General features: G+C 38.9%; 1 protein-coding gene across 4 annotated transcripts in view; it reads left to right on the top strand.

Moving 5' to 3' along the window:
- Window positions 1-23255, top strand: part of LOC104246706 (putative late blight resistance protein homolog R1B-16) — a 36489-nt gene extending 13234 nt beyond the window's left edge. The window contains exons 4-11 of one of the 4 annotated variants that reach the window (XM_070168445.1): window positions 15718-16050; window positions 16185-16250; window positions 16390-16611; window positions 17044-17313; window positions 17893-21559; window positions 21660-21761; window positions 21850-22039; window positions 22118-23255. In XM_070168445.1, coding sequence (XP_070024546.1) covers window positions 15718-16050; window positions 16185-16250; window positions 16390-16611; window positions 17044-17313; window positions 17893-21559; window positions 21660-21670 — 4569 coding nt within the window. In that variant the 3' untranslated portion in view covers window positions 21671-21761; window positions 21850-22039; window positions 22118-23255. Of the gene's footprint in view, window positions 1-9928; window positions 10150-15717; window positions 16051-16184; window positions 16251-16389; window positions 16612-17043; window positions 17314-17892; window positions 21560-21659; window positions 21762-21849; window positions 22040-22117 lie in introns of those variants that run through there. The other 3 variants (XM_070168446.1, XM_070168447.1, XM_070168448.1) reach the window with 3 other exon arrangements.
- Window positions 23256-24596: the final 1341 nt, after the last annotated feature.

Below are 24596 nucleotides of genomic sequence, written 5' to 3'. Positions count from 1 at the left end.
GAAGACCAATCGCGAGCGCGGTTCACAAGTATCCAGCCTTTCGCGAATGCAGAGCCTTCCTCGCGAACGCGAAGGCTAAAATTTCACTAACCTCCACTAACTCATCGCGAATGCGAGGGTCCACTAGCGAACGCGAAGTGTAAATATCTGCAACAGCTGAACCTGCAATTCTGCAACTTTTTAACAACTAAAAATGATCCGTTGAGCATCCGAAACACACCCGAGGCCCTCGAGACCTCAACCAAACCTACAAACCAATCCTAAAACATCATTCAAACTTGTTCCAACCTTCGGAATGCTCAAAACAACATAATAACACCTATTTTTCATCGGATTCAAGCCTAAGAATTCTAAAAGCTCTAAAAATACGCTTTCGATCAAAAAGCCTATCAAACCTCGTCCGAATGACCTGAAATTTTGCACACACGTCACATTAACTACTACGAAGCTACTCCAACTTCTGAAATTCCATTCCGACCCTCGTATCAAAATTTCACTATCGAACCGGAAACTTTAAAAATTCAACTTTCGGCATTTCAAGCCTAAATTAGCTACGGACCTCCAAAACACAATCCGAACATGCCCCTAAGCCCAAATTCACCCAACGGAGCTAACGGAGCCATCGGATTTCCATTCCGAGGTCATTTTTATACTGCTCTGACTACAGTCAACTTTCCAACACTTAAGCTCTCATTTAGGGACTAAGTGTCCCAAAACTCTCCGAAACTTGACACCGAACATCGCGGCAAATCAAAATAGCATAATTAAACTTGGGAAAGCAGTTAATAGGGGATCGGGGTGTTAATTCTTAAGATGACCGGCCAGGTCGTCACATCCTCCTACACTTAAACATTCATTCGTCCTCGAACGAGCATAGAGACATACTTGAAGTAGTGAAAAGATGAGGGTAACGGCTGCGCATATCCTGCTCGGTCTCCCATGTCGCTGGCCCCGCCACTGAACCTTTACTGTTGCAATGTTCTTTGACCTCAGCTTTCTAACCTGCCTGTCCAATATTGCATTGGCTCCTCAACATAAGATAGATCCTTGTCCAACTGGACTGAACTGAAATCCAACACACGCAACGAATTACCGTGATACCTCCGGAGCATCGAAACATGGAATACCGGATGAACTCCAGCCAAGCTAGAAGGTAAGGAAAGCTCATAAGCAACCTCCCCAACATGCCTCAGTATCTCAAAAGGGCCAATAAATCTCGGACTCAACTTCTCTTTCTTCACGAATCTCATAACGCCCTTCATAGGTGAAACCCGAAGCAGAACCCGCTCTCCAACCATATAGGAAACATCACGAACCTTCCAGTCCGCGTAACTCTTCTGTCTGGACTGGGCTGTACGAAGTCTATCCTAAATCACCTTAACCTTCTCTAAAGCATCCTGATTCAAGTCTGTGCCCAATAGTCTAGCCTTACCCGGCTCAAACCAAGCCACCGGAGATATACACTGTCTCCAATATAAAGCCTCATACGGTGCCAATCGCTTCGAAGAATAAGTAGTATACACAGGAATGAAGTGAGAAAACTTGGTCAGCTGATCCACAATCACCAAAATAGCATCAAACTTCCACAAAGTCCGTGGGAGCCCAACTATAAAGTCCATGGTAATCCGCTCCCACTTCCACTCCGGAATCTCTATCTACTGAAGCAACCCACCCGGTCTTTGGTGCTCATACTTCACCTGATGACAGTTGAGACACCGAGCTACGAATCCAACTATATCTTTCTTCATGCCTCCACCAATAGTCATGTCTCAAATCCGGATACATCTTCGCGACACCCGGATGGATGGAATACCGCAAACTATGGGCCTCCTCTAGAATCAACTCTCGAAGCCCATCAATATTGGGTACACAAATCCGACCCTGCATCCTTAATACCCCATCATCACCAATAGTCACATCTCTGGAATCACCGTGCTGAACCTTGTCCTTGAGGACAAGCAAATGAGGGTCATCATATTGCCGCTCCCTAATACAATCAAATAAAGAAGACTGAGAAACCACTCAAGCAAGAACCCGATTGGGCTCCGAAAGATCCAATCTCACAAACTGGCTGGCTAAGGCCTGAATATACATTGCCATTGGCCTCTCCGATGCTGGTAAATAAGAAAAACTCCCCAAACTCTCCGCCCGGCGACTCAAAGCATCGGCCACCACATTGACCTTGCCCATGTGATACAAAATAGTGATATCATAATCCTTCAGCAACTCTAACCATCTCCTCTGGCGTAGATTTAGATCCTTTTGCTTGAACAAGTGCTGCAAGCTCTGATGGCCAGTATAAATCTCATAGAGAACCCCGTATAAATAATGATGCCAAATATGCAGGGCGTGAACAATGGCAGCTAACTCAAGGTCGTGAACAGAGTAGTTCTTCTCATGTATCTTCAACTATCTGGACACATAGGCAATTACCCTACCATCCTGCATCAACACCGCTCCGAGTCCAATCCTCAAAGCATCATAATAGACCGTATAAGGCCCCGAACCTGCAGACAGTATCAAAATTGGGGTTGTGGTCAAAGCTGTCTTGAGCTTCTGAAAGCTCGCCTCCCACTCCTCCGTCCACTGGAACGGAGCACCCTTCTGGGTCAACCTGGTCATAGGGGCTGCAATCAATGAAAACCCCTCCACAAAATGACAGTAATAGCTCGCCAAACCAAGGAAACTACGGATCTCGGTAGCTGAGGATGGTCTGATCCAACTCTGTACGGCCTCTATCTTCTTCGGATCCACCTGAATACCCTCACTCGATACCACATGGCCTAAGAATGCCACTGAATCCAACCAAAACTCACATTTCGAGAACTTAGCATATAACTTCTTCTCTCTTAAAGTCTGAAGCACAGTCCTCAGGTGCTACTCATGATCTTCTCGACTCCGAGAATACACCAAAATATCATCAATAAAGACAATTACGAATGAGTCAAGATACGGCTGGAACACACTGTACATCAAATGCATAAAGATTATTGGGGCATTGGTCAGCCCAAATGTCATAACAAGGAACTCGTAATGACCATACCGAGTCCTGAAGGCAGTCTTCGGGATGTCTGGTTCCTGAATCTTCAACTGATGGTAACCTGAGTGCAAATCAATCTTAGAAAACACTCGTGTGCCCTGAAGCTGGTCAACAGATCATCAATACGAGGCAAAGGATAATGGTTCTTCACTGTAGCCTTGTTCAACTAGCGATAATCAATATACATACGCATAGAACCATTATTTTTCTTCACAAACAAGACAGGAGCACCCCCAAGGTGATACACTGGGCCGAATAAAACCCTTATCAAGCAATTCCTGCAACTGATCCTTCAACTCAGGAGGAGCCATACGATACGGAGGAATAGAAATGGGCTGAGTGCCAAGCAACAGATAAATGCCAAAAATCAATATCTCTATCAGGCGGCATGCCTGTAAGATTAGCTAGAAACACATCGGGAAAATCTCGTACTACTAGAACTGAATCAACTGAAGGGGTATCAATACTGATATCTCTCACATAAGCTAAATACGCGTCACCCCTTCTCAACCATATGCTGAGCTTTAAGAAAAAAAATAACTCTACTGGGAGTGTGATCTAAAGTACCCCTCCACTCAACACGCGGTACACCTGACATAGCCAGCGTCACGGTTTTGGCATGACAATCAAGAATAGCATAATGGGGCGACAACCAGTCCATGCCCAAGATAATATCGAAGTCAACCATACTGAGTAACAATAAATTGTCTCTGGTCTCAAAACTACTAAGAGCAACCAAACATGACTGATAAACGCGGTCCACAATATAAGAATCTCATACAGGAGTAGAAATGTAAATAGGGGAACTCAAACAATCCCGAGATACACCCAAATGGGGAGCAAAATAAGAAGACATATAAGAGTAAGTAGATCCTGGATCGCATAGAACCGATGCATCTCTATGGCAAACCAATATAATACCTATGATGACAGACTCGGTGACAACAACCTCGGTATGGCAGGAAGGGCATAGTATCTGACCTGGCCTCCCCCTCTAGGGCGCCCTTTACCTCCCTGACCTGCAGCTGGGGTACGGGCACCAGAATAATGGCCCGACTCTAGAGACCTCTTGGCCTCCCTCTTCTCTCTCTCCCTAGCATACATACCTTCGATCTTTTTAGCAATGCTCACCACCTACTGATAAGAAATATCCATATCCAACTTATAAGCCATGCTAGACCTGATACTGGAAATAATCCCCTCAATGAACTGACGAACCCTCTCGCAAATAGTAGAAACCAAGGCTGGTGCATGCCTAGACAAACTGGTGTAACGGACAGCATACATTGAGGCAGTCATAGCACCCTGGTGCAAATGCTCAAACTTGGCGTACCATGAGTCTCTAAGGCTCTGAGGAACATACTCTCTTAGGAACAGATCTGAAAACTGAGTTCAAGTCAGTGAAGCAGCCTCATCTAGACTGTCTAACTCATAGGTGCGCAACCACTCATAGGCGGCTCCTCGAAGCTGGAAGGTAGTGAAGGAAACCCCGCTCGATCCTGATATACCTATGGTACGAAGAATGTGATAACTCTCATCTAGAAATCCCAGAGTATCCTCTGATGCTAAACCGCGGAATACAGGAGTCTTGTACCTCTTGAACCTCTCAAGCCTCCGCTGCTCCTCGTCGGAAGTCGTTGCCCTGTCCTCGGGCTAAACTAGCACTGAAGGCTGTACAGGAATAATCTCAGGGACCTGCTCAACATGCACTCGCTACTCAGGAGTGTGGGCAGCGGGAGTCTGTACTCCTCCCCTGACCTGAGATGTAACTGCAAAAAGGGGAAGCAACCCTACCTGAGCTAGAGTGGTGTACATGCTCATGAATTGTGCCAGAGTCTCCTGAAGAGCTAGAGTAGTAGTAGCAGTAGGTATGTCAGGTGCCTAAACTCTTGCTGGAACTGCTGGTGGTACCTCGGCGGTAGCTTGCGCAAGTGCTTTGGATGCACCACGTGTGTATATTCGGCCTCTACCCCGGCCCCGACCTCGGCCTCTAACGGCTGCAGTAGGGGGTGCGGGTGCCTAATCATCTCGGGTAGCATGTGTCCTTACCATCTGTGAGAGAATAGAAGACAAAAGTTTAGAATTGTGATGGCAAAATATCGCACGACAAGGAAATCAAATGAAATGGAATTTTCCTAATAGTTACATAGCCTCTCGTAGATAAGTACAGACGTCTCCGTACACACCAGCGAGACTCTAATAAACTGTCTTATGATCCATGACTCCTATGAACCTAGAGCTCTGATACCAACTTGTCACGACCCCAGTTCGCCCTCCGTGAACCATCGTGACGGCACCTAGTCTCTACGACTAGGTAAGCCTAAACGTGCGGAAGATAACCAAACCCTGCGGAAGTAAAACAATTTAAAAAATAGAAATAAAGCAATAACAGTGTTAAATGTGCCACTCGGCATACACCATATTTATATATATCTCAAAACCAATATCTAAATCCAAGACCCGGACAAGCTAAGAAAAAGAAATACTACATAGCTCTAACTACGGAATTTTTGTCTAATAAGAACAAAAGTACATAAGGGCTAAATACTAAGAGCACGAATAGAAAGGGACTTCTCGATCTGCGGACCTGGCAGATGTACCTCGAAGTCTCTAAGCAGTCGCCTCTCTCAATGAAGGTAGACCTGAGTACGGTACCTGGATTTGCACATGAAAAATATGCGCAGAAGAGGCATGAGTACACCACAGCGGTACTCAGTAAGTGCCAAGCCTAACCTCGGTTGGGTAGTGACGAGGAAGGTGAGGGCCCTACTGAGATTAAATAAATATAAAGATGACAGGATAAGATAAGCAGTACAATTGAGAATCTACACAGGGTAATAAGAGTACAATAATGGAAACGGAGATGGAGTCAAACCACAAGAAAAATAACCGGGGATCTCTTGTTATCCCGAGGATCTCTTGGTATCTTCAATATATGCCAGGGATCCCTTGGTATCCCGTGGATCTCTCGGTATCCTCAATATATGCCACGAATCTCTTGGTATCCCGAGGATCACTCAGTATCCTCAATCTACGTGCCAGGGATCTCTTGGTATCCCGCACCTCAGTCCAGGTCATCAATACGAACAGGGGATCTCCCGGGATACCGTCCCGTAGTCCCAATTTAAAACACACAGCAGCAACACAAGAATATTAAATTAAATGCTAATTTTGTACCAAGTAAATAGTTAATCCTAGCCTAACATGCTTCACGTAATGCAATTAAGGCAGTTTAAGTAAATAGGCACTTAAGTCAACTAAACATGCTCTTCTAAACTAGCAACATGCTAAATTCACAAATGGAATATAACAGGAAAAAGAACTCAATTGAAATACTTAAGGAAAAATCGGATTTTCAACAATTAGCTCAAGTACGCGCTCGTCATCTCACGTACAAGGCATTTCAATTATCAAATGTATCATATCCTAAGGGGAAGGTCCCCCAAACAATGTTAGACAAGCCACTTACCTCGAACGACTCAAAAATCAATCTGAAACCATGCTCTTGCCACGAGTACTCGTCTCCAAATGGCCCAAATATATTCAATCCAATTTCATAATGAAAATAACACTTCAAGTAACTGATTCTACAATTAAATTCTACGCTAATACGCGAAATTAGGTAAAATGACCAAAACGCCCCTCGGGCTCACATCTCGGAATCGGGTGAAACTTACATTTTCAGAAACCTCGTACTCTCACGAATCTATACACAATAAGAATACTGAAATCAGAGTCCAAATGACCCCTCAAAACCTCATTTAAAGGCCTCTTAAACTCAAGCTCTAATTACCCATTTTTTCCAAATTTCTCACCACTATTAGGTTTTTAATCACATAAAAACGAGTTATAAAGTCAATGATTTTACCTCCAAGTGATTCTCCTTGAATCCCTCTTCAACCCTCTTCAAAAAACTTCAAAATCGCCTAACAACGGAGGAAACTAGGCTAAAATTCACGAAATAAACCTTTTAAAACATTCTGCCCAGGCATATAATTCCTTCTTCGCGAACGCGGTCAAGGCCTCGCGTTCGCGAAGCACAAAAATGACGTTGAGCAAAAGTCCTCTTATGTGAACGCGGCAAAGCCCTCGCAAACACGATGATTTACCCAGACAAGCTTTCGCGAACGCGATGAGTAAATTCTACTGGGCCTATTTTCCTCCTACGCGAACGCGAAGACCAATCACGAAAGCGGTTCACAAGTATCCAGCCCTTCGCGAATGAGAAGGCTAAAATTTCACTAACCTCCACTGACTCTTCGCGAATGCGAAGACTAAATATCTGCAACAGCTGAACCTGTAATTCTGCAACTTTTTAACAACTAAAAATGATCCGTTGAGCATCCGAAATACACCTGAGACCCCCGAGACCTCAACCAAACTTTTCAACCAATCCTAAAATATCATTCAAACTTGTTCCAACCTTCGAAACGCTCAAAACAACATCAGAACACCTATTTTTCATCGGATTCAAGCCTAAGAATTCCAAAAGCTCTAAAAATACGCTTTCGATCAAAAAGGCTATCAAACCTCGTCCGAATGACTTGAAATTTTGCACGCACGTCACATTAAATATTACGGAGATACTCCAACTTCCGGAATTCCATTCCGACCCTCGTATCAAAATTTCACTATCGAACCGGAAACTTCAAAAATTTAACTTTCGGCATTTCAAGCCTAAATTAGCTATGAACCTCCAAAACATAATCCGAACACACCCCTAAGCCCGAAATCACCCAACGGAGCTAACGGAGCCATCTGATTTTCATTCCGAGGTCGTCTTCACACTGCTCCGACTACGGTCAACTTTCCAACACTTAAGCTCTCATTTAGAGACTACTAGCATGTTTGGCCAAGCTGGAGAAATCAGCTTATTTTGAGAAGTGCTTTTGAAAAAAGTGCTTTTGAAAAAAGTACTTTTGGAGAGAATCAGTTTATGTTTGACTAATCAGTCTGAAAAGCATTTTCGAGAAATAATTTGTGTTTGGCCAAGTTTTTTAGAAAGTGCTTTTAAGTGTCAAATTACGAATAAGGACATGAATAGATTTACTTAATAATTAATATTATAAGTAAATAAATAATATCAAAATTTTGTTATTACATGCAATAATTAAAAAAAAATTCATTTTATTTAAGTAAAATATGAAAATAAAATTAAAAAGTACTTAATTCTTTTAATATAAGTTAAATATATTAAAAAGATTTCAACAAATATAAAAGCATTCACCCCTAAAGTCACTATATATTAGAAAGTTTCCTAAAAATAAGAAAAATATTTATAAATTAATATCCTAAGTATTAGGTTTAAGGGTTATTTTGGTATATGCTATATTTTGTTAAGGGTATTTTAGGTAAGAAGAAAAGCCAAAACTGCTTCTGCTTTTGAAAAGAAACTATTTTTTTCTGCTTCTCTGAAACTGCTTCTGCTTCTTTCCAAAAGCACTTTTTTCTCCAAATAAGCTTGGCCAAACATCTCAAATTAGGAAAAAAAAAAGTGTTTTTGGGGAAAAAAGTGCTTTTGAAAAAAAAACACTTTTTTGTCTTGAGAAGCTTGGCCAAACAAGTTATAAGTGTCCCAAAACTCTCTAAAACTCGGCACCGAACATCTCGGCAAATCAAAATAGCAGAATTAAACTTGGGAAAAACAGTTAATAGGATATCGGGCGTTAATTCTTAAGACGACCGGCCGGGACGTCACAGATTGACTCGTTCTTCTCAAGTTAACTTGTGTCATATCATAGGATTGAGCTTAAATTTTTTAATAAAAATTCAATTATCAAGATATGAAAAACGACATGTTATATATCCGCTTAACATGATAGTTTAGCATCTTTTTACATTTTCAGTGAACACAACATAAACTCTATAGTACATAAGCATCTTTCAAGTCAAAGATATGAACACACCGGTTGCTTTCACTATAGATCCTCATTTGGGTTTAACACAAGGCTGGCAGAGCTACAGGTTTAATTGATTCCCCTTCATCTAAAAATTATGTAGAAAGGGTAAATATAATTTTCTTATATATCTAAGTTAGTTAAATCCTCTCCATGTAAAGGAAGTGGAAAAGTCTCCAAATTTGCTTTAGGTCACAAATTTTGTATCCTAATGTGACATTCTTGTACTTTTATGAATTTTTGTCAAAATTATCGACTCTGCTACTTATTTAACCGATTGCAATAATCTCAGGTTGTTATTGAGGCAACTCCATTGGAATATTTAAGAGGCATCAAGGGGACATTTGGACGTTGTGGTAGCTATTTGGTTATAAAATCTCTATGTTTTATAACTACTACAAAGAATTATGGACCATTTGGGTCTAAGACTGGAACCCCATTTTCATTTGTGATGAAAGAAGGTGGAGCTGTTGTGGGATTTCATGGGCGTTCTGGAGCGTACCTTGATGCTATTGGTGTTTATTTGCAGAAACTTACTCCTCCCACTTTATCAAAGGAACCTGAAGCTAAAAACATTGAGCCAAATGAACCTGTGGACGAAGAAATTGAAATTCATAACGTATGTTGTGATTACTCCCTCATTTGCTTAAGCACGTCTACTTCTTGATTTTTCTTCACCTCATACTTGCACACAAGCACAGATCCCTTTCATAAAACTAATGACTTAAGTGACTCTTCTAACACCTTAAACAGAATAATAACTTTTAAAAAGGGATGATCAGGTGATCATAAGAAATATTAAGAGAAAGGAAAAATAACAAAAAAATCAAAGCAAATCGCCAACAATGCTCAATGGTACATTGTCTTCTCTTCCTTTACATGACTATATCTATATTCATTCTATTTCCTCTTCACTGCAAAATAACGCTACCAATATAGGGATAAAAATTTGATAATGGAGCCACTGATTTAATTTGCTGTGTATGTAAAGGGAAATCAAGTGAGTTACGATCAAGCGAAATCAATATTGGAGGAGCCATGGGGAGGCAATACTGGTGGATCAGAATGGAATTACAAGCTGAAAAGTCCCATTAAGAAATATTGATTGCTCATGGAGATGTTATAGACTCCATCATGTTCAGAACTATTACTGAACAAGGTACTACCATAGACTCACCAAAGTTTGGCGGGAATGGAGGTCGAAGAGACAAGGTAAGTCCGGAAAAATTATGATCGACATATTTATTTCTCATGATTGGAACTCTCTTCTCAAGTTAAATTTGTGTCATGTCATAGCAATGAGCTTAAATTATGTAAAAATAACAGTTAATTATCAAGACAATTAAACCAGTTATAGCAGATTATTCATTTATCTTACGACCTTCAAGTTACCTTATTAGACTCTTGATATGAAAAATCACATGTTATAGGTCAACTTAACATGGTAGTATAGAAACTTTTTGCATCATTTTTACTATATACGACAAAACTTTATAGTTATATAAGCATCTTTAAAAGCTAGTCGGGGGTCTTTCGGAAACAATGTCTGCGTACACACTTGTAGGGAAGCGTATCAAGCTAATAGAAAGAAAAGAATATTTAAGAGAGAAAAGCAATAAATTGCACAAGACAAGACAAGACAAGATTTACGTGGTTCAGCAATTTTTGCCTACTCCACGGCCACACAAAGAATAGCTCTTTATTAATTGAAGAGAGAAAGAAGAAATTTTGGGATGTTCTACAAATGAAAATGTAGACCCCTATTTATAAGCATTTGAATGCCCTGCCGAGGTAAGCGCTTACATCATAAGAATGCCGATGTAAGCGCTTACATCATAAGAATGCTGAGGTAAGCGCTTACATCACAAGAATATCGATGTAAGCGCTTACATCATATTTTCATCTCTTTTTGATTTTTCTTTCTTTTGTTTTGTCTACTTTCACATACAACAATAGGTTTGGTCCTATCAATCTCCCCCTCAAACCTATGTTACATCAAGAAAGAAAATAAAGAAAGATTTGCTATTCTCTGGTGGCACCTTCACTCTATCAGTCTTGAAGGCTAACTGAGGCAGTGCACATCCTCAGTTTCTCAACACCGACAACTTTGGTCAACATGTCTGACGGGTTCTTTGATCCTGGTATCTTCTGTAGGGAAAGAGTTCCTTCATTTATCAACTCTCGGATATGATGATACCTCAACTGGATATGCTTCGATCTTGCATGAAACACTGGATTCTTGGCAAGATGAATTGCACTCTGGCTATCGCTGAAAAGCTCACAATTGTCCTGCTCTTTACCTAGCTCTTTAAGAAAATTCTTGAGCCAAATCATCTCTTTTCCAGCTTCTGAGATTGCCATGTACTCTGCTTCAGTGGTAGATAGAGCAACACTTTTCTGAAGTCTGGACATCTAACTAACAGCAGTACCACCCAAGGTGAACACGTAGCCCGTGGTACTTTTTCGACTATCCAGATCGCCACCTAAATTTGCATCAGCAAAACCTTGTAAGATAATGTTGCTCTTTTTAAAACAAAGTGCCATACCTGAGGTGCCTTTGAGATATCGCAATATCCATTTTACACCTTCCCAATGCTCCTTCCCTGGATTTGACATGTATCTACTGACAACTCCAACTGCATGGGCTATGTCAGGTCTAGTGCAAACCATAGCATACATCAAACTTCATACTGCTGAAGCATACGGAACTTTAGACATGTACTTCCTTTCTTCATCTGTCTTAGGTGATTGGTCCTTTGACAGATTTAGATGGCTTCCAACTAGAGTGCTTCTGGTTTTTGCATCATGAAGACTGAACCTGCTTAGTACCTTCTGTATGTACTTTTCTTGAGACAACTTTAAGGTTCCTTTCGACCTGTTTCTGCTAATCTCATCCCAAGCATTTGCTTAGCTGGTCCTAAGTATTTCAATTCAAACTCCTCCGCCAGTTGTTGCTTAACCAAGTTGATCTCATTTATGCTAGATCCTACAATTAGCATATCATCAACGTACAACAATAAAATGATATAGGATTCATCAAGATTTTTGATATAACAGCAATGGTCCATCTCACATCGTGTGAAACCATTTTTATGCATGAATCTATCAAATTTCTAGTACCATTGTCGGGGAACTTATTTCAAACCATACAAACTCTTCTTCAACTTACACACATGGTTTTCTTTACCAGAAACTTGAAAATCTTCAGGTTGCTTCATGTAGATGTCTTCTTCAAGGTCACCATGCAAGAAAGCAGTTTTAACATCTAGCTGCTCCAAATGCAAATTTTCTGCAGCTATGATACTTAGCACCAACCTGATAGTAGTTAATTTGACTACAGGAGAGAAGATCTCGGTGTAGTCAATTCCTTCCTTCTGCTAAAAGCCTTTTACTACTAATCATGCTTTGTATCTCTTCTTACCATCATGCTCTTCCTTGACTCTGTACACCCACTTGTTCTGTAATGCCTTCTTTCCTTTTGGTAACTCCGTAAGTATCTATGTTTTATTCTTTTGAAGAGAATTCATCTCTTCTTTCATGGCTAGCTTCCACTTATCAGAGTCTATCACCTGCATTGCTTCAACAAAATACTCTGGTTCTCCAGCATCAGTAAAAAGTAAATAGTGAAGAGAGAGAGTTAACCTATCTGGAGCATTCGTGACTCTTTTAGATCTCCTCAATGTAGGTTCATGAGTAACAGAATCCGAATTTGATTCAGGTCCTAATTCCAGATTTGGTTCTGGATTTGATTCTATCTCTGGTTCCGCTTCAGGTTCGGCTTCGAGTTCTTCTTCAAATTCGGCTTCTGGTTCTTCATCTTCAATTTCAGAATCAGTTGTAATCCCTCTAGCCACTTCATTTTCTGAGATTTCTTCTAACTCAACTATTTCAGACATTGTCTGTTTGCTGGTGTTGGTTGGTTCTACTTCAAGCTTGTCCTTGTACATCACATTTTCATTAAATGTGACATTCTTGTGTCTTAGGATCTTTTTATTCTAATCATCCCAAAACCGATAACCAAAATTATCACCACCATAGCCAATAAAGAAACATTTCTTTGCTTTAGGATCAAGCTTATCTCTATCATTAGAGTTTACATGCACATAAGCAACACAACCAAATATTTTCAGATGTGGGAGAGTTACCTCCTTTCTTTTCCATACCTCATCAGGAATTTCAAAATTCATCGGTACAGAGGGTCCCCTGTTTATGAGGTAAGTTGACGTGTTAACAGCCTCAGCCCAAAAATACTTCGGCAATCCAGAATGTATTCTCATACTTCTGGCTCGTTCATTCAGGATTCTGTTCATCCTCTCAGCAACACCATTTTGTTCCGGTGTTCCAGGAACTGTCTTGATCATTCTGATCCCATTCTCCGAGCAAAATGCTTTGAACTCTTGGCTATCATACTCTCCTCCATTGTCAGACTTCAGACATTTTAACTTTAGACTTGTCTGATTTTCAACTTCAGCTTTCTATCTTTTAAAGGTAACAAATACATCAGATTTATTTTTCAGAAAATAAACCCATACATTTCTTGTGGAATCATCAATGAAAGTGACATAATAGTGTGAGCCTCCTAGAGAAGTTACAGGAGCTGGTCCCCACACATCTGTATGCACTAGTTCCAGTTTCTCTTCTTTGGCGTCCTTCCCACCGTTGAGAAACTAACTCTCTTTTGTTTCCCGTAAATGCAATCTTCGCACAAACCTAATTCAACATGTTTTAGGTTTGACAACTTCTTTTTGGATGCCAAAAGCTTCATTCCCTTCTCCCTCATATGCCCGAGCCTCTGGTGCCACAATGTTGTATCACGACCATGATCAATTGTTGCTATAGTATCTCTTTCTATTGCAGTTGCATACAGTGTTCCCCTTTTGAAGCCTCGTGCCACAACCAAATTCCCTTTGGTTATCTTCCACGATCTATTGCCGAATGTTGTTGTATATCCTTCATCGTCAATCTGACCCATAGATATCAGATTTTTCTTGAGGCTAGGAACATGTCGTACATTTTGCAATTTCCATAGCGTGCCTTGTGAAGTCTTTATATGAACTTCACCTTTTCCGGCAATGTCGAGAGGTTCGCCGTCTGCTAGATAAACTTTCCCAAATTTTCCAGCAATATAATTATGCAATAATTCTTTGCATGATGTAGAGTGAAAGGATGCACCTGATTCCAGAATCCAAGATTCGATTGGACTGTCTGCACAACAAATTAGTGCATCACCGACTTGTTCAGCAATTACATTTGCTGAATTTTCTTCCTTCTTATTCTTTGGTTCTCTATATTGACTACTGTAGTGACCTTTTTTATCGCAATTACAACAAGTAATGTCCTTGCGATTTTTGGATTGTCCTCTTCTCCTTGACTTTGATCTTCCACGACCGTAAATCTGTCCTCTTTAGTTGATTCTCCCCCTGATTCGGTACTAAAAGCAGATCCTGGGGAATCACTTGATTCTCTTCGACGAATATCTTCGCTTAGAACCAAGTCTCTAATATCATTCAATTTGAGTTTGGTACTTCCTGATGAACTGCTAACTGCAGTTACTGTTGCAGACCAACTCTCCGGTAGAGATGATAGTAGAATCAACGCCCTGATTTCGTCATCAATTGTTATATTAACAGAACTCAACTGAGTTAATATTGTATTAAACTCATTGATATGTTCCGTGACTGATCCACCTTCTGTCATTTTTAAGTTGAACAATCGACGCATCAAATAGACTTTATTTGAAGCAGATGGCTTCTCATACATATTTGATAACGCATTCATCAAGCCTGCAGTGGTCTTTTCGTTAATGATGTTAAACACCACATTTCGTGTTAGCGTCAAACGAATCACACCAAGAGCTTGGCGATCTAATAGATCCCAATCCGCTTTGGACATAGTCTCCGGTTTCACCTCGGTCAGAGGTAAGTGTAATTTTTTCTAGTACAAATAGTCCTCTATTTGCATTTTCTAGAATCCAAAATCTTTGCCATTGAACTTGTCAATCTTAACCTTCCCTTCTTCCGATGCCATTTTTCACAAAAACAATTTATGTGAATAGTGCTTGTGAATAGTAACGATGATCAATAGTGTCGCACTATTCTTGTGAATAGTACCTGCACCAATACTGTACTTTTCTACCAGAATTACACTGTCTGTACTCTGATACCAGTTGTAGGGAAGCGTATCAAGCTAATAGAAAGAAAAGAATATTTAAGAGAGAAAAGCAATAAATTGCACAAGACAAGACAAGACAAGACAAGATTTACGTGGTTCGGCAATTTTTGCCTACTCCACGGCCACACAAAGAATAACTCTTTATTAATTGAAGAGAGAAAGAAGAAGTTTTGGGATGTTCTACAAATGAAAATGTAGACCTCTATTTATAAGCATTTGAATGCCCTGCCGAGGTAAGCACTTACATCATAAGAATGCCGATGTAAGCGCTTACATCATAAGAATGCTGAGGTAAGCGCTTACATCACAAGAATGTCAATGTAAGCGCTTACATCATATTTTCATCTCTTTTTTATTTTTCTTTCTTTTGTTTTGTCTACTTTCACATACAATAATAGGTTTGGTCCTATCAACACTACCCTGCCCAAACCCCACTTTGTAGGATTATGCTAGGTTGTTGTTGTTGTAAGCATCTTTCAAGTTAAGGATATGAATGCACCTATTGATTTCGAATCCTAATGTGACATTCTTGCACTTTTCTCTGAATTCTTGTCAGAATTCCTGATTCTGCTATTTATTTCACTGATATGTGATTTGCAATAATCTCAGGTTGTTATTAAGGCGCCTCCATTGGAATATTTAATAGGCATCAAGGGGACATTTAGACGTTATGGTAGCCATTTGGTTATAAACTCTCTATGTTTTATAACTAATTCAAAGAATTATGGACCATTTGGGTCTGAAGCTGGTGGAACCTCATTTTCATTTGTGATGAAAGAAGGTGGAGTTATTGAGGGATTTCACGGGCGTTGCGGAGCGTACCTTGATGGTATTGGTGTTTATTTGCAGAAACTTACTCCCCCTGCTTCAGCAAAGGAACCTGAAGATAAAACAATTGAGCCAAATGAACCTATGGTTGAAGAAATAATTGAAATCGATGACGTATGTTGTGATTATTCGCTTGTTTGCTTAACCACCTCTACTTCCTTAATTTTCTTCACCGCACACTTGCACACATGGGCAGATCCCTTTCATTAAACAATTAACTTATGTTACTCTTATGACACCTCATATAGGGATCAGGATCAGGTGATCATAAGAAAGGGAAAATGACAAAAAAGGAAAACAAATTGCCAACAATGGTACCTTGCCATCTCTTCTTTTACATGACTGTATATATATTCATTCGTTTTTTTTGTTGTTCACTGCAAAATAAAACTACCAATATTGGGATAAAATTTGATAATGGAACCACTGATTTAATTTGTTATGTATGTGAAGGGAAATCAAGTGAGTTACGATCAAGCGGACTCAATATTGGTGGAGCCATGGGGAGGCAATACCGGTGGATCAGAATGGAATTACAAGCTGAAAAGTCCCATTAAAGAAATATTGATTGCTCATGGAGATTTTATAGACTCCATCATGTTCAGAACCATTACTGAACAAGGTACTACCATAGACTCACCAAAGTTTGGTGGGAATGGAGGTCGAATAGACAAGGTAAGTCTAAAATAATTATAGTCGACATATTTATTTCTCAGGATTGGAATGTTCTTCTCAAGTTAAATTTGTGTCATGTCGTAGTAATGAACTTAAATTATGTAAAAATAATAATTAATTATCAAGACAATTGAACCAGCTATAGCAGGTGATTCATTTATCTTACGGCCTTCAAGTTACCTTATCATGCCCTTGATATGAAAAATGACATGTTATAGATCAACTTAACATGATAGTGTGGCAATTTTTGCATCATTTTCAGTGTACACTGCATAAACTTTATAGTTATATAAGCATCTTTCAAGTCAAAGATATGAGTGCACCTGTTGATTTCGAACCTAATGTGACATTCTTGCACTTTTCTCTGAATTCTTGTCTAAATTGCTGAATCTAGTACTTATTTAACCGATATGTGATTTGTAATAATATCAGGTTGTTATTGAGGCGACTCCATTGGAATATTTAACAGGCATCAAGGGGACATTTGGATGTTATGATAGCCATTCAGTTATAAAGTCTCTATGTTTTATAACTAATTCAAAGAATTATGGACCATTTGGGTCTGAGGCCGATGGAACCCCATTTTCACTTGTGTTGAAAGGTGTAGCTATTGTGGGATTTCACGGGTGTTCTGGAGTGCTCCTTGAGGCTATTGGTGTTTATTTGCAGAAACTTATGGTTGAAGAAATTGAAAGCCGTGACGTATATACTACTTTTTCTCTTAATATTATGAATCAAATAAATTTCGTTTGTTATTTGTTTTATTTTATTTCTTTCTAGTTAATTGTGACTTTACACACTAAATCAATAGATGCATGACATGTATCTGCATATAAGGTTTTCTTCATTTAATATATATTGACATGTTATTAAATCGCTTAACCATGATAAGTTTGTATGATTTGTTATAAATACCGAGTTGGGCATGTTTTTGTTAGAGACATGTCCATTCACTATTTTATGGCAAAGAATAGGAACTTACTAATAGAATTATAAACTTATAGTTTTAAGAATAAAATAAAAAATAAGTAAACATTATAAAGCATATCAATCCTGGTTGGTTATAATTTCGAGAGGTTGTTTTTATATGTTTGAACATTATAAATAGACACCAGTTGAACTTATTATTTTAATGCAGTTGAACATATGCATAGTAAACCATCTTTCTTGGCATGCTTATTTTGGATACATAACCATTTGCTCAAACTCTGACAACATAATATATAGAGAATTAACGGTCTTTCTTTTGAGAATTTGATATAACGTTTGGTCCTTTGGCAGGTGTCATTTTCTGCTCTTCGCAAGGACATAGTCAATGTTCTGGATTTCATAGAGAGCGTAAATAATGAAGAAAATCAAAAAATTGTTGACGTGGATCTAATTGAAAAGCTGAAATTGGAGCTGGCATTTTTCTGTATATATGTACAGCTTTCTTATTCCGATCTGCAAAAGTTTAATTATACAATGAATCTCAAAAGGCAGGAGGTTGAAACAATTTTGTATGATTTTGGCAACTGCATGCGGTTAAAACAAGGCATGCATCATGTCCTTCCTTGCCTCGTGGAGAATATGGATAATTGTATTAGCTCATGTCTTCTTGATAAATCAAGTGCCACCATGACTGCGGATCAGTTGGATTTCCTCCTCCAGAATCTCTATCGTTTATCCAAGTATCGTGCTGAACAGGTTTTTCCTTTAGTGACTGAATATGAGATTCTTCAGAATGTATGTGGCAACATAAGAGATTTCCATGGGTTGATAGTGAATGCGTGTCTTGAGCATGAGATTGTTAAAAATGTCTTACCTAGGTTTCAACCTATGGCCGAGAGAGTAGGACATTTCCTCTGGGATGATCAGATTGATGGAGCCTCTCGTCTCTTCAAGCTAGCACATCTACTCTTGGAGATTATTCCGATTGAACTTGAGATTATGCACATATGTCATACAAATTTGAAAGCTTCAGCATCAGCAGAAGTTGGAGGCTTCATTAAGCAGCTCATAAAAATCTCTCCGGACATTTTTAGGGAATATCTGATTCATCTACAAGAGCGCATGGTTATTACCTCTAGCAATTCAGGGGCTCGAAACATTCATGTCATGATCGAGTTCCTATTAATTATTCTTACTGATGCTACCACAAACTTTATTCATCATGACATACTGCTTGATTTCTTGGCGTGTGTCGGAAGGGAGGTATCAACTCTTGTTCGCGTCTTAGAAGAGAAATCCAGAAATGAAGTGTGTACTAGTGGAAAAAACCATGAAACTTTGGACTTAATGGAAAATATTGAACTCCTAAAAGGAGATCTCAAACATGTTTACTTAAAAGCCCCAGACTCATCCCAACTATGCTTCCCCGTGAGTGAGGGATCCCTCTGCATGCATCTTCTACTCATACACTTAAATGATTTGCTCAATTCCAATGCTTGTTCAGTTGCTTTGATAAAGAAAGAAATTGCGGTGGTAAAAGAAGATCTAGAATTGATAAGATCTATCTTCATGAATGTTGAACAAGAATTGTATAAAGATCTTTGGGCACGTGTTTTAGATCTAGCATATGAGGCAAAAGATGTCATTGATTCAATTATTGTAAGAGACAATGGTCTCTTACATCTTATTTTCTCACTTCCCCTTGCCATAGAAAAGATCAAGCTTATCAAAGAAGAGATCTTACTTGAGAAGATTCCCAAAAACAAGAGCCTCATTGTTGTAAACTCTCCCAATAAGCCACTTGAAAGCAAGTCATCATCAGCTGAGCAAATAATCGTAGGTTTTGAAGAGGAGACAAATTGGATAATTAGGAATCTCATCAGTGGACCAAAAATGCTAGATGTCATTTCGATCACTGGTATGCCAGGTTCCGGTAAAACTACTTTGGCATATAAAGTGTATCATGATAATTCAGTTTCTAGTCATTTCGACATTTGTGCATGGTGTACAGTCGATCAAAAATATGATGAGAAGAAGTTGTTGGAGAACATTTTTAATCAAGTTACTAGCTCAAGTTCAAAATTAAGTGAGAATGTTGATGTTGCTGATGGGCTACGAAAAAAGCTATTTAGGAAGAGGTACCTTATTGTCTTAGATGACTTGTGGGATACTACAACATGGGATGATTTAACAAGACCTTTTCATCAAGATGAGAAAGGAAGTAGAATTATTTTGACGACTCGAAAAAAGGAAGTGGCTTTGCATGCACAACGCCACAGTGATCCTCTTGACCTTCGATTGCTAAGACCGGAAGAAAGTTGGGAGTTATTAGAGAAAAAGGTGTTTGGAAAAGAACGTTGCCCTGATGAACTAGTGGATGTTGGAGAAGAGATAGTCCGAAACTGTAAAGGGCTTCCTTTGGTGGTTGATTTGATTGCTGGAGTCATTGCAGGGAAGGAAAAGAAAAAGAGTGTGTGGCTTGAAGTTCAAAATAATTTGAAGTCCTTCATTTTTAACAAGAAAGTGGAAGTGAGGAGGATTATAGAATTAAGTTATGACCATTTGCCTGATCATCTAAAGCCGTGCTTACTTTACCTTGCAAGTTATCCAAAGGACGAATTAATTGGAGTCGATGTTTTAAAAATTGTATGGCGTGCCGAAGGATTTGTGGAACAGACAAATATGAAGAGTGTGGAAGAAGTGATGGAGGATTATCTGGATAATTTAATTTCCAGTAGCTTGGTAATTTCTTTCAAGGAGATAGGTAAAGACCGGACTTGCCAAATTCATGATCTTGTGCATGACTTTTGTTTGATAAAAGCAAGAGAGGAAAAGTTGTTCGACTTCATAAGTTCAAGTGCTGCATCATCATCTTCTTCAGATCTGATGCCACGTCACATGAGAATTGATTTTGATAAGGAGCACTTTGGGCATAACAATTTTGTCTTGTTCGATTCAAAGGCGAAAAGGCATTCTGGTAAGCACCTCTATTCTTTGAAGATAAATGGACACGAGCTGGGCAACTGTCTTTATGATGTATGTCACCTAAGACACTTGAGGCTTCTTAAAGTGTTGATCCTGGATCGCTCCTTTATCAAGGTGAAAGATTCTTTGCTGAATGAAATATGCATGTTGGTTCATTTGAGGTTCTTACACGTTCAGACAGAAGTTAAATCTCTGCCTTCGTCTTTATCAAACCTCTGGAATCTTGAAACTCTGTCTCTGGATAACGGTAATCAATCTATGGTACTACTACCGACTATTTGGAGTCTTTCAAAATTACGAGTGCTGAACGTATATGCCGGTTCCTTCATTGATTTGGACACAGATGAACCAATATTGACAGTAGAGGACCCAAAGTTAGAGAACTTGAGAACATTAGAGCTACTCGAGCTTTCCTATTCGAAAGACACACATGATATTTTCAAAAGGTTTCCCAATCTTCAAGAGCTTGGATTTTTTCTCAAGGAATCATGTTCAACAGAGGGATATTGGTTCCCGAAGTTGGACTTCTTAAATGAACTAGAAATAATCGTGGTAACTTTTCAAAGTTCAAATTCAAGTGATAGCGCACCCTTAGAGTTTGAAAATCCACTGTGGAATTTTCACTTCCCTTCGAGTTTGAAAAAATTGTCGTTGCGTCAGTTTCCGATGACATCCGATTCACTATCAACAATAGCAAAACTACCCAACCTTGAAGAGCTGAACCTTATTAGCGTAATCATCGATGGAGAAGAATGGAACATGGGGGATGAAGACAGCTTCGAGAATCTCAAATGTTTGACGTTGCAGCGAGTGACTCTTGCTAAGTGGGAGGTTGGAGAGGAATCCTTTCCCGTGCTTGAGAAATTACGACTGTGCGAATGTTGCATGCTTGAGGAGATTCCGCCTTGTTTCGGGGATATTAGTTCATTAAAAGTTATCGAACTCCCATGGAGCCCTCAACTGGAAGATTCTGCTTTGGAGATTAAGAAATATGTTGAAGATATGATGGGAGAAGACAAGCTTCAGATCAGGAGTAAGTATTGAGCGCTCTTACCCTTGGAAAAATGCGAGTATAGACGAATTTATTACCTCCTTTATTTCATGGACTTTGACCAGTGTAATTTTCTTTGCAGAGCACATGTAGATACAATTCACTTTGCCAGTACATCAGCTTGTAAATGAAGAAACATACATGGGATTGCTGACTCTCTGCTATGATGGGGAAGAAACAAAAGGTTGGCAACCTCTATGAAAGTTATCCTATTTCTCAGTTTTTGTAAATCTTTCAAGAAATACAATCACTAACATGTGAAAACTGTTCAGATATTCTAAAGAAATGGGATCTTTAGTTGTCGCGTGTGCGAAGAGTTTAAATAGGTGCTGCTGTTCAACATTAGGCCTGATTGAAGCTCCATGTTCAACTCTTCCTAGGGAACATGTAGCAGCTTCCGGTTACTTTCCCGTCCGATCTTTGATTTCTTCATACCAAATATCAGCTTCCATTTGTCATCAGGTATGTGAATTTCTCCAGTAAAAAGCTGTAATTTACCCACAACCGGCGTCATAATTCTGTTTTTTTTTTCTTGACTAGATTTATTATCCCGTAGCAAAGGCCTCATCCGGATAAATCCTAACTTGGGTGCGGTAATTTCTGGTAAAATTGACATCTTTGCTGTTTCTTTTGGCGATTTTGTCAACTATTCTTTAGGTGCAATCTATGATCAACTGAATTCTTGCATATATTGCATTACATATATATATATATATATGTATATGTATATGTATATGTTATATAATATTTTTTTGCGGGGCTCCTTCGCTAGCTTTAGTTTTTTAGATTCTTATTACATATGTTTCCATTTTATTTCACCTAAGAGTCTTGAAGGAGATCCTGGACGTGATTGCACAGTGCTTGGCTTCTTTCAATTCACTAGATTGTTGGCTTGATTTTTACCTTGTCTGAAATCCATGCGGAAAGGTTCTCTTGATGCAATTTTGATGGAGAGGCAACCCGAATCATTGTTGGTATACTCTGTCACTTTTCCAGCCCCTCAGCATGGCACTCGTGTTGTATACTTGATGCAATTTTTTTTTTTTTTTTTTTTTTTTTGGCACTCGTTCACCTCGGCCCGAAGCAATTTTTAGTCCTGCTCCTTTCCCATCATCAACAGGTCCTCCTATATCAGCAATTTTTAGTATTTCTAATTATGCTATTGCTCAGGACTTTGCACAAAATGCTGTTGTAGTTGCTGTTGCAGCTAGCTCTACATCATTTTAATGTTATCATAGAGCATGTTATAAATTCTATGACGATTACAGCATGTGATTGTAGTGTGCTAGGTTATATTGAAGATACCGGTCTTGAGGAGATTGCCAAGAACCGAATGTATCCTTGACAGAGCAAGGCCTTGTATCTGTCTCAGCTGGCTGCCCTAAGCTTCAGTCAGTTTTATACTTCTGCTTCCAAATGACAAATGCTGCTTTGGTTACTATTGCAAGGACTAGTCCTAACTTGCTCCTGTTTCATTTGTGTATAATCGAGCCTTGGACCGCTTGATGATGGTTTTGGGGCCATCGTGTAACAATGCAGGGAATTGTGCTGAGAAACTCTTTCTGGCCTTATTACTGATAATAGGCTATATTAATGTTTTAGCTCAACTTAAGGATGGTTTACTATTGTAAATGTTTAAATAATGTAAAAATTGGCTCTAATCATGACTTTAATGTCTCACAGGAGTTCAATAAACAAATGAGGATTTATGATGGTAATCAAGTGAAAAATGGAGTCAAATGACGAAAAGTTGAGCAGCAACATTTTAACAAGAGAAAACCCCACTAGCGCGGGTCATGCGCTGGTCATGCGCTCCCGCGCTAGTTCAATTGTTTTTGACAGAAAGAAACCCCACTAGCGCGGGTTATGCGCTAGTCATGCGCTCCCGCGCTAGTCCTGTCCGGGAAATCAATTATTTGGGGGTAAAATTGGAATTCCTTCTTAATCCCACTCAATTTACATAAAGTGAAGCTCCATTATTGAGAGAAGATCAGATTTTGAGGGGGAAAAAAGTCATAGAAGAAGGAGGAGCTTCATCTTGGAGCTAAGAAAGGAGAAGAAGAACAACATCTTGGAGCAAGGATTCAAAGAGTTCTTCTAAACTTTCTTCTATTTGTTTGTTAATATTATGTTTAAAACTTTTATTGTTGATTTTTGTATGATTATGAGTAGCTAAAAACTCTAGTATTCTTGGGTCATGGATGTTAGATAATTATGTTATTTGAAGCTTAGATTGATGATCTTGAATTTATCATTATGGGTTGTTTATTTGATTCTGCTTCTAATTATTTTACTGCGTAGCTAACAGTAAAATACTATTTACGAATCTTGAGTTAAACTTGAAAAAGGAAATTCTTGATTGCATATAGAATCAAATAGAGCAAGATCCGGATCCTGGGCATCGGGTGAAAGATTCGCAATTAAGATAGAACTATACTTAATTGCCTTGCTTGGTTGAAAAATAGGAGTTGTAAATGCATTCTTGCTAATATTAATACCATAGACATATAGGTATTAGTTTAACTTGAATAGATGCATAAGAACTCGAAAGATTCTTATGAATATTATTAACCCAATAATCAATAACCCGGATAATTCAATAAATCCATTTTAAGCTAAAATAGTAGCATAATTTCTAGCAAGTCCATGACCCGGGAATATATTTATCCAAATTGTTATAAACATATTGTGAAATTGGTGTAGTAATTTTGTGTTGAATTATTGTGCAATTATTAAGTAAGTTGTAAATTGGTTCTTTATATATTTTGTGATAATTTAGCTTGAATTGATAATTGTTTGAGTCTACATCAGTCGATAAGTTGATCACAATTCCTCGTGGGAACGATACTTTACTTACTACTATATTACTTGTCGATCGCGTACACTTGCATGAGTGTTTTGGTCGCAATAAGTTTTTGGCGCCGTTGCCGGGGAGTTGAAATTAGTTACTTGACTGTTTTAAGATTTTATTAGCTGTTAATAAAAACCTAAATTTTTCATCTACTTTGTTTGTGTTGCG

Source organism: Nicotiana sylvestris, chromosome 2, assembly GCF_000393655.2.
Source record: "Nicotiana sylvestris chromosome 2, ASM39365v2, whole genome shotgun sequence".
NCBI lineage: Eukaryota > Viridiplantae > Streptophyta > Magnoliopsida > Solanales > Solanaceae > Nicotiana > Nicotiana sylvestris.
Note: the sequence above shows the minus strand (reverse complement) of the source record. Positions and strands in the feature narration are given on the sequence as shown.